A 10,317-nucleotide genomic window follows, 5' to 3' on the forward strand; every position below is an offset into this window, starting at 1 on the left:
AGCCCTGGTTCTCAGTGTGGGTTTACGTAGTCTGAGAGGTGGAAACAGAAAATAGAGATTGTCGTTATCGTTATTATAGTTATAGTAGGTTTGAATTGTCACAATGGTGAATTCTTGTGTTTGTTTTGGATGCAACAACTCCAACTTGTCTGGCCATCGGGTCCACCGATTTCCAAACAAGAAACACAAAGATTTCCATGCTTGGACACGTTTCGTCCAGGCAAAGAGAAGCAATTTCGCTGCCTCCCCGTTGACTAGACACACGGTGGTATGTGAAAAACACTTCACACCGGACAGCTACAACCAAGGAGATCTTATGGAATTTCGCATGGGATTTCGACGAAAAGAGTGGGTTAGGCTGGCAAATGGAGCTGTGCCATCGGTGCATGCAAGTCCACCTGCAAAATCTGGCGGGAGTGAAGAGTCTAACGTTAATGTTAGCACTAGCAGAGAATCTGCGCGTCGAAAACGGGAGCTTTGCACAGTAAGTCTTATAATACCATATACAAATTGTTGCATCGAAATGTAGCTCTGCATGTAATCTCTGCAAATGTATTTTTCTTGACGTTATAATGGATTAGTTTTGGCATGGCACGAAAGCCCGCCTAGCTGCCGTCAGCTTACTCTTGTTACACCCCGTGAGGCTGCACATGAGCCTCCTGCCACTTATTTTATTGAGCTATTAAGACAGGGTTCCAGAAAATTTAATTTTTTTTAATTACAATTTTATGTGGTCGCATTCTCATATTACTACTCGGTTAAATTTACGCATGAATTTTCCTGCATTTAACTTGTTTTAGCGCCCACCAAATTGATTTTTTTGTCCCGCCAAAGTCTTATTTGATCGGTGAGTAATGTAGATGAAACGCTGCCCTTGTGACAGGGCGCATGTTTGACTGAAAGAAAGAGCGCGCACTTTTCACCGTCTCCAAAACGCATCCAAGTAATTCTTTACAATATTAGTTTTCTTAGTTAAATCGGATTTGCCTTGGTTTTCTTTGACTAATCGAAGCTGGTATCAACAAGGCACATGCAAGGGAATGCAGCTCGGGACTAACGTACTTTAAAAAGATTTTGAAAAGATTAACAGTCTTTTAAATAATGCATGAATGGGGGATTTTCATGAAAGGACTACATTTTTTAGAGTTCAAAGTTGTGATCTCGGTCTGTTTTCAGATTATGGGAGAGAGTGCTGCCAGCAAAGACGGGGCGGGTGCAACTGCCACTTCAGATCCTGATGGAGATGGAGACATCTCTACAATGGACCCTGAGCCAGAACTGGTCCATCGTGGATCACAGTGCAACATAAGATGTTTACATCGTTCATTAGGTAGTTAGCTTATATATCTAGCATTCAACATACATGCCATAAACAATCACAAATAAGGATTATGTCAAAAAATTTCATGATCTCCATGGTTACTATTTTTTCATTTCCACTTTTCAGACAGTAAACATTAAAAATTAAGAACTTCATAATGTTAGAAAAATACATTTTTACTGGGTTGCATTAGATAGTGCATGTGTTGTTACCAATGAATGTGCAATTGGTGAACAATTATTAAGATGAATCTCTTTCATCTAAGGTGTTCAGGTAAAGCCTCAGATGGTGGATGTGGGGACTCAAACCGAAAGGTTTGAGCATCGCAGATCAACTCCACTGGCCAGTCCTGAACAAAGTGATGATGAATGGTCATTTTCTGATATTGTCAACCATTCTGGTGATATGTCATGGAGTCCAGGGGAGGAGATGTTGAGAGAGTCCTCTGAGGAGGAACCAGAAGAGCTGGAATGTGACCCAAAGTAAAAACCTTTTTATTAATGGAAACTGTTTCTGATGTCGTAGTCAGAATTAATGAGTGTTTTCCTTTTCTTGTTTTCAGTGCTGTTGACAAGTTCATTGTTTGCCAGAGGCAGTTGCTGTCCTTGTTCACAGTTTGCCCTGCATGCTGTGGGGAAACCCAGGGACGCATAATGCACCCGGAAGGAACTTTCATAAAAGTCAAGCAGGTAATGTCTTAATTGTCAACTGTCTATGAGGAGCTGAATTATAGTCTGTGAATGTACAGTATGTATATTCATTATTTGTGTCTTAACTATACAGGTTTTTTACTGGCTCATCTTAAAGCTGCTTGAGTATTGAATCTTCTATCATCTTTCAGGCCTGCGGAACTTGTGGCTATGAGCGTTACTGGCAAAACCAAGAGAAGGTGCATCGAAACATGCCTGCCTGCAACCTTTTACTCAGCGGTGCCATCCACTTCTCAGGTTGCATGGCTACTCAGACAATCAGGATGCTGAAGCTGTTTGGACTGCAGTGCATAAGTCCCGGCAGTTTTTTCCGCCATCAGCGCTATTACACTATCCCTACCATCGTGCAGGCCTGGAGGAATGAGCAGAGTGGGATCATCAGGGAGTTGAAGGAGACTGGGGGTGGATTGATCCTGTCTGGTGACTGCAGGTAGAATGGTCCAGCTCACGTCACTGATGTAGAACAGGTCAATGTGTTTTTGCATTAACCTATAAATGTAACTGTTTTTGACGTTCTTAGATCAGATTCTCCTGGACACTGTGCCAAGTATGGTAGCTACTCCTTGATTGAGGATCGAATTAACAAAGTTTTGGATGTTCAGCTTGTCCAAGTAAGTTGATGTCACACAGAAATCTTGTGTCTGATTTAGTTACTGATATTACAGTTACTGTTCAGTAATAATCAGTTGGTTTTACAGAGCTCAGAAGTCCCAAGCAGCTCTTGGTGTGAGCTAGAGGGTCTAAAGCGGAGTATGCAGTTCCTGATGGACCAAGACATGCAAGTGTCTGCTCTGATAACAGACAGAAATCGGCAGGTAATGATGCTAGGAGAGATCTAAAGCTGAACAGCATTGACAGGCACAGTATCACTCAAAATCAATTATATAAAATCAATTTGTGTTTTAGGTGGCCAAGTGGGTACGTGAGAAAATGTGTTCAGAAGGAACAAAGCATTTCTTTGACGTCTGGCATATTGGGAAAAGTATGTATTGTGATGCTGGTAGTTCTATATAACAGACTTGTTTTTGTAGTTAAATTCACTTTCCTAATAATTAATTTGCTCTGCTCTGTTTGTCTGCTCTGGAACAGGTGTACAGAAAGCACTGGACGCTGCTGCAAAAGAGAGGGACTGTGAGGATCTGAAGCTGTGGAGGCCTGCCATTATCAACCATCTCTATTGGACCGCAGCTTCCACCCCTACAGGAGATCCAGATGAGATGCAGGCAAAATGGCAGAGTATGATAAATCATGTACAGGACATACATAAACACAGCACTCCTGCATTTACCAGCTGCGCACATCCACCGTTGGAAGGAGAGGCAAGAAACAAGGAGTGGCTGGAACCAGGTACAACATAATAGCCTTAAAAGATGTCAAATGTTTTGAGGCTAAACTTTTTTCAGTGCTTGTAAATTTTAGTTTGGTTTTATCAATACGTAACCCCATGTGTACTAATAATTACTTGTGTTATGAAATGCGAGAGATTATATGACAGAATACGTTTTATTCAGGATCACCAGCAGCCACTAAACTGGAGAGTGTAGCTGCCAGGAAAGCACTGGTAAAGGATATTCGACAATTGTCACCTCAGCATCAGACATTCTCCCTGGAGGCCTACCATTCCCTTATTCTGCACTTTGCTCCCAAACACACTGGCTTTTCTTTTCTTGGGATGTACAGCAGGTAGTGTTATCACTTAAAAGTATCGATACTAATAAAATTAGTTTTTTTTTTTTTTTTTTCAATTTCAGGAAATTATGACAGAATGAATATGGCTAAAAACTAATGCAGTCTTGTATAGCAGACCAAAATGTTATAGATTGATAACAGCATTACATATTGTTTGCAAAATAATAATTGCAAAGATGAGTCATTGTCTTATACCCATTTGAACTGAAAACATTAATGTCATATTTCTGTTGCATTTCACTGCATTGGGTTAGCTTTGGAGACCTAATGTTCTATCTACTTATCTCGTACAGACTTCTCTTGGCAGCCCTACATTTCAATAGTAATGGCAACAGAGATGTAGCGCGTACTAGTGAGGGTGAGGTACGCTACGCTGTTCGCTACCCACGGTTTCGGAAAGGTGGCTGGGTAGTCCACCCCATCAAGGAGAAACCATCTTACGGTTAGTAGTTTCACTTAGTTTTTCAATATCTTTTTTGTGTGAATCTATCTTTATGCGAGTCATCCATGTTACTAAATGTTTTCTAAACATTTCTCTCCTCAAGGATACGCAACAAATCTTATGGTCTCTCTGGTAGAGGAATACTGCAAGTCACCACAGGCCCTACAAGAAAGCAGTGCCGTCTTGTCCTCTGCTGCACCGCCCCCCCTCACCTCTTCCGTCCAGAAGGTTGCCAAGGATGAGGCAGTCAGCCTCCATCTCGCACGACACTCACGTTTTAACATGTAATAAAAGATCAATTGTACCAGTACAGTTTGTTTCACTATGTATTTATTAATCGTCTTCCAAGCGGGGCCACTGGAAACCTTTGTATGTTTGTCCCTCCTCTGCAAACTGCCTCCTTATTGCTGACACAACACATGAAGGTATGGCTTTCCTAATGTTCCTGCCTATTATTCCGTACGCCCAGCGGACAACCTGCCTGTATGCTGTGTATCGGAACTGCCTGTGGTGTAGATTGGGACATAATTACATTTTGATCATACCATGTTTTCATAGTAAACAATTCCAATGGTAAATATTGCATGTCCTGTTGGCTGATATTCTACTGTACTACACAACACCAAAGTTGTTTTTATAGGAAGTATATGGAAACCACTGAGTTTAAAAACCTGCTTAACAGGATTTACTATTTTGGTGTAGAAAAGCTGTTTCTTTGAATTGCAGTGTGAAATAATTTTTGCTCAAAACCTACTCTGGTCTGCTGGCTTGAAGAGGGCCATGCTCCTGTCTGAAGTTCATGTATGCTATCTGCAGCACAAAAGGATTCAGACAGGATGCTTCAAACCCTGGATGGAGTGTGAGGCAGGTAATGTCTTCTGGGGGATCTAGGTTTTGGACAAGGGACCAATAGGCGTCGACCTCCCTACAGCACACACTCTCCACTGCTGATGGCATAGCCTCACATCTACCACACAAGCACCTGTTAAACAAATGTGCTAAGATAAACTCACTCTCCTTCCCTCCTTGTAGCTCTAATGGTTGGTGTAAGACCTTGTAAGAAACGACATGTAGACTACTTACTTCCTAAAACTTGGGTAAATATGCACTGTAAAAAGACACACCCCCTGTACAGTATAGGCTGTCAATTAGATGCATTTATCTGCATGCCTTACAACCAGTATCCCTTCACATGACAATAAAAGATCCTTGTTACAATGACTGTATTTACATGAACAGCATATTCCCGTCCTAGCCGGAAGACTAACCGCTTTCATACACGTACTCCACAGTACATGTGAGCTCATTTACATAATGTCCGTCGGAAATACTAAGGTGAGTAGTGTAACAGCCGACTAAGTTCGGAATTCCAGCTGTCCGGTTATGTTGTTTAGATATACGGCCCAAACGCTTGACATCTGCAGAAGCAGAACATGCGGACACCTAGGTCTAAAAGCAGTTACTGATTAAAAATCAGTTAGCAATTTCTACAAAATTTCACATTAAAATGTGTTGAATAGAAATGCACAGAATTTATATCCCTATCCAGACTAGCTGACCGTCACATATGTAAGCTATAGCCTACATCCTACAACATTCATTTAAAATCTGGGATCTAAATTAATTATTTTAAGACACATGTTGCTGGCATAAATGGTGACAATCTACATGGATGCTTGAAAAACAACAAAGTCGACAGCAATATTGCTAAATATGATTTATTAAAAATACTGCAATGTGTTAAACATGGAGACGTTAGCCACAATTGGCTTTAGCCTGTGGTCACTCACCAAGACACCTGCCCAATTCTCAACCGATTCTCCTCACACCACAACTCTATCTCTCTCCTATGTCCATTTACCCTTCCCCTTAACTCTGCCTGACCCCTCTCTCGCCTAGGCGGCTCGTAATTATACGGCAATGGCCCATCGTAAGAGTTGACATTTATCCCTACTGCAACCTCTTCACTGTCTGACTCCATTACGAAGAGACGATGTTTACCGGCCGTTGCGTCACTTCCGATCAGAGCGTTTTCACAACGGAAGTAATTTTACTCACAATTTCTTTTAAAAAACTGTTTTAATGCACATTTATGATTAATTTCTTCATGCAAGTCGAATTCCTACACTATTTATCTACACGTTCATTCACAGGGATCTTCAACTTGAAAGATAGGCTTTAACATTCAGGGCTTTGAAGAAGGCTGACCATAATTGAGAGGTGAATTGAGTTCCTCGGTCTGACACAATGTCCTCGGGTAGGCCATACAATCGGAAGACCCAGTTGCATAGGTGTTCTGCCGTCTGGAGAGCGGTAGGTAGTTTGGGTAATGGAATGAGTCTACAAGCCTTGGAGAATCGGTCTATGATGGTGAGTATGGCAGTATAATCCTGTGAACTGGGAAGATCCGTAATAAAGTCAATAGCAATGTGAGACCAGGGTGGTTGAGGAATGGGTAGTGGTTGCAGGAGACCGGCGGGAGATTGCTTGGATGCCTTGTTCATACTACAGTTAATGCATTGTTGTATGTAATTAGCGGTGTCCTTGTGCAGTGATTCCCACCAGAAGCGGTTCTCCAGTTGATTGATGGTGGCGGTGATACCTTGGTGACAGGATGATGGATGGCAGTGAACTTGACTGATGACCTGGTTACGAAGATGTTCAGGGACGAAGATTCTGTCGGCTGGGCAAGCCACTGGGTTCTCGTTTTGCTCCCTGTGTTGTTGGAGCAGGGTCATGATATCCCATTGAATGGGAGCAACCACTACATGAAACGGTAGGATGGGTTCTGTATCAGGTGGAATATTCTCCTCCTCGAACTGACGTGAAAGAGCATCCGCCTCAGTGTTCTTGGAGCCGGGTCGAGCCGAATCCCAGAAATCGTTGCAATTCCTTGAGGGTCCTTGAGTCAATAATGAGCAGACAAAGGCGATCCTCCCAGTATCCATAGTATACAGCGTGGGCTGTTGTTCCACAAACAGGGAGCATTGCAATAGAAATCCCTTACAATTGCTGGCGTCACCGTTGTATTTATCCGGAAAAGCGAAGACAGGGATTAGCCTGAGATGACGTCCCTGCGGCGTGGGCAATGGTGGATGCCTCCGGCGTTGGTGTGGCCGCGGGAGCGGTATGGAGATTATGGACGGCCTTGACGAGTTCTTCCGTGATAGATGTTAGTCGATTCAGCTGGAACTGATTGGCCGCAATCTGACTGGCCTGAGACGCCATGGTGTTATGAAGACCTTCAAAAGCCGCTGGATCTCGTGTTGGCGAAGTCTTCTGTAATGAACCAGAACTCGACATGGGATCCATAATGCAGGCTTTATTGTAAAGACCCGTAGTCGTACAGGCAATGGTCAGAACCAGCAATATCAACAGCGTGGGAAGAACAGAGAATCAAAATCCAGTAACAAGCAAGGGGTCGGTAGGTACGCAGCAAAGGTACGTAGAGGATATCAAGCAGGATCGGTAACAGGAAATCAAACACGGGTAATAACACTCAGAAATGACAGACACAGCAAATCAAGACTTCGCGTTTGAACTCTTGTGGAAGTCCAGCTTATATGCACAGTCCTGATGAGTGGCACCTGTGCAGGTGATCAGAGTCCAAGGATGGGGCTTATGGGAAATGTAGTGTCGTCAGTGTAAGTGAATGAATGGATGCGTGTGTGTCAATATTCAGGTGAGGGTGCTCTCTGCTGGCCAGCAGAGGGAATCACGGGGTTTGTCTCCGTGACACATTCGCTGGACCCTCGCTCGATCTAGCTCTCAGGATACTCATTGGTGAGTGAATGTGTTCTTTCTACACTTCCTGCATGTGTGTGAGTATGGGTGTGTGTTTGCTTATGGGTGACAGGTTTGGTACAGATCAACTATTCTATATAGGTGAGAATCAGTTAATGCACTTGGAAATGTTTTGAATAGAAAGGAAAAAATAAATAAAACATAAGTGCTGTTGTGGCTGCTGTGTGTGTAAACATACTCCTAACTCATGCCCCCTCAAAAATAATGAGTGCATGACGCCCCTAATTAATAGGATAATGTACAGCCAGCCATTTGTTATTGTGAAACAAATGCCGCGTTTCCACCGCAGGAACTTTACCCAGGAACTAGGGACTTTGGCCTGTTACTTGGTGTGTTTCCACCGCAGGAACCAGGAACTAAATAAAGTTCCAGGTAAAAGAAATGCCCCTCAGAAGCGAGCTAGTACTTTTTCAAAATTCCGGAACTTTCGGGGGCGGGACTTGGGCGCTAAACATTCTGATTGGTTGAGTTCACGCAGCATTGGTTGAGTTCAACCACCATTTATTCGGATCATTTTCAAAATATTACTGTTATTGTGTCATGAAATGTAATTTTAAAAGTATTTCAGGCGAGAATGTAGTTGTTAAAAACTCAAATCTGCGGTTTATTTATAAAGACAGCGCCTATTTAAAAATGTGTTTCGCCGATCTCAGAGACGGTCAGCTCCACGCGATCAGCAGGAGCTCAGTGATCATGTATACGCTGAGAGCAGCCTCACCTCGGCTAGACCTTCTGATATGTGCTGCTGGCTTTGATGTCTCTTTAGTGGTTAAACATAAAATATAATTCGTTTTGGGTAAATCTAACAGGTTATCTTTGGTCTGTATTCAATTTATATATATGTTAAAATGAAAATAAAAAAGGCAAATTTATATAATATTAGTTTCATTGTAATGGCTCTATACATACACATATCCCTGAACTAAGTACATTTCTGCTGCTATTATTATGTTTAAATGAAAACGAGAGGAGGCAGTGGTATTTGATATCCTATTTCGTTTTATTGTAAATATACAGAGATGAAAATTGCAGTAGCCATGGTCTGCTGACTGAAGTTATCAAGTACGCTGCTGTTTGCTGAATTACCTGAATTACCGGAACTACAGAGGATGCATGTCCAAAATCAGCGTACTTTGTATTGAGAAACGCGCGCAGACCTATGTCACCAGTCTATTTGCCTAATCTTCCTGGTACTTTACACCGCGGTGGAAACACAGAAAGCAAAAGGTCTGGGGGGAAAAAGTTCCTGGTACAAATGTTCCGAGTAATTTCGGTGGAAACGCTGCAAAATTCCTTCAGATCATTGTTTATTCTGCATGTCTACATGTCTTGTTTTCAGATACATTCAAATTGATCAGAATTGGGAAGAGCTTTATTGCCAAGTATGCTTGCACATAAAAGGAATTTGTTTTGTTGACTAGCTTCCAGTGCACAGAGACAACAACAACAAAACAGAAAACATTTTTTAAATAAATTGTATGAACAGTTGTGCTATAGATGACAATGGAATAGAATAGAGTAAGATGCCGGATTTACTAGGATAGAGGGGAAACAAATAGATATAAGGATATTGCACATTTTTATTGCAATTTTATTAAGTGGGGAACATTTAACTGTTCATGAGGTAGATTGCCTGGGGGAAGAAACTGTTCATGTGCCTGACTGTCCTGGTATTTGCAGCTCTGAAGCTCGGGCCACATGGCAAAATTTAAAAAAGGGGGTAACTTGGATTCACTCTGGATGTATACAGTTCTTGAAGGGTGGGCAGGGTAGCACCAATAATCCTTTCAGCAGTCCGAACTAGTGTTGTCAAAAGACCCGGTACTTCGGTACCAAGTCGGTAATAAAAAAATTAAAATGTCAAAGTACCAGGTTTCTTTAAGTACTGGTGGTACCGAGAACCCGGTCAACCCAGTTCTTGACGCATACAGCGCTTTGATTTCCGCAAAGCAGAAAATGTGGAGGGAATTTCAAAATCAAGTCATGAAAATGAAACTTACACTTTAATATGGACAGTCACAGAATTTGTCAAAATTAGCATAAATTAATCAAATCAAATCTCCATATGGACCAGTATATGTAAAAGTTGGTTGATATCTGAATCCTGCATGTTCTGCGCGTCTCTGTGTAAATGAATGAATGGTTTGTTTACTACATCGACTGAAGCGTGTGATGATTGCAGTAATTTCAGCATCTGCCACCTCAATGAGGACATACATACATAAACAACATCGCCAGAACTGTTCTGAGTCACTTCACAAGCATTTTACCATTTCATTTGAAAATTTCATTTTTACATAAATGCATTGTGCTAGAAATATTACTATTATTTAGTAGAATGTATGTGATAC

The 10,317-nt window shown here is 41.9% G+C and overlaps 2 protein-coding genes across 2 annotated transcripts; both read left to right on the forward strand.

The window, feature by feature from the left end:
* The first annotated feature begins 265 nt into the window (after window positions 1-265).
* Window positions 266-3,045, forward strand: LOC132132214 (uncharacterized). Its single transcript, XM_059544576.1, has 7 exons — window positions 266-484; window positions 1,177-1,330; window positions 1,884-2,010; window positions 2,163-2,461; window positions 2,552-2,642; window positions 2,730-2,846; window positions 2,938-3,045. The coding sequence occupies exons 2-7, from the start codon at window positions 1,311-1,313 to the stop codon at window positions 3,043-3,045; spliced, it is 762 nt and encodes a 253-aa protein (XP_059400559.1). The 5' UTR covers window positions 266-484; window positions 1,177-1,310.
* A 130-nt stretch (window positions 3,046-3,175) lies between these two features.
* LOC132134772 (uncharacterized) lies at window positions 3,176-4,452 on the forward strand. Its single transcript, XM_059547163.1, has 4 exons — window positions 3,176-3,378; window positions 3,543-3,714; window positions 4,014-4,162; window positions 4,266-4,452. Exons 1-4 carry the CDS (start codon window positions 3,249-3,251, stop codon window positions 4,448-4,450), a joined length of 636 nt encoding a protein of 211 aa, XP_059403146.1. The 5' UTR covers window positions 3,176-3,248; the 3' UTR covers window positions 4,451-4,452.
* Window positions 4,453-10,317: the final 5,865 nt, after the last annotated feature.

Source organism: Carassius carassius, chromosome 1 (genome assembly GCF_963082965.1).
Source record: "Carassius carassius chromosome 1, fCarCar2.1, whole genome shotgun sequence".
Classification (NCBI taxonomy): domain Eukaryota; kingdom Metazoa; phylum Chordata; class Actinopteri; order Cypriniformes; family Cyprinidae; genus Carassius; species Carassius carassius.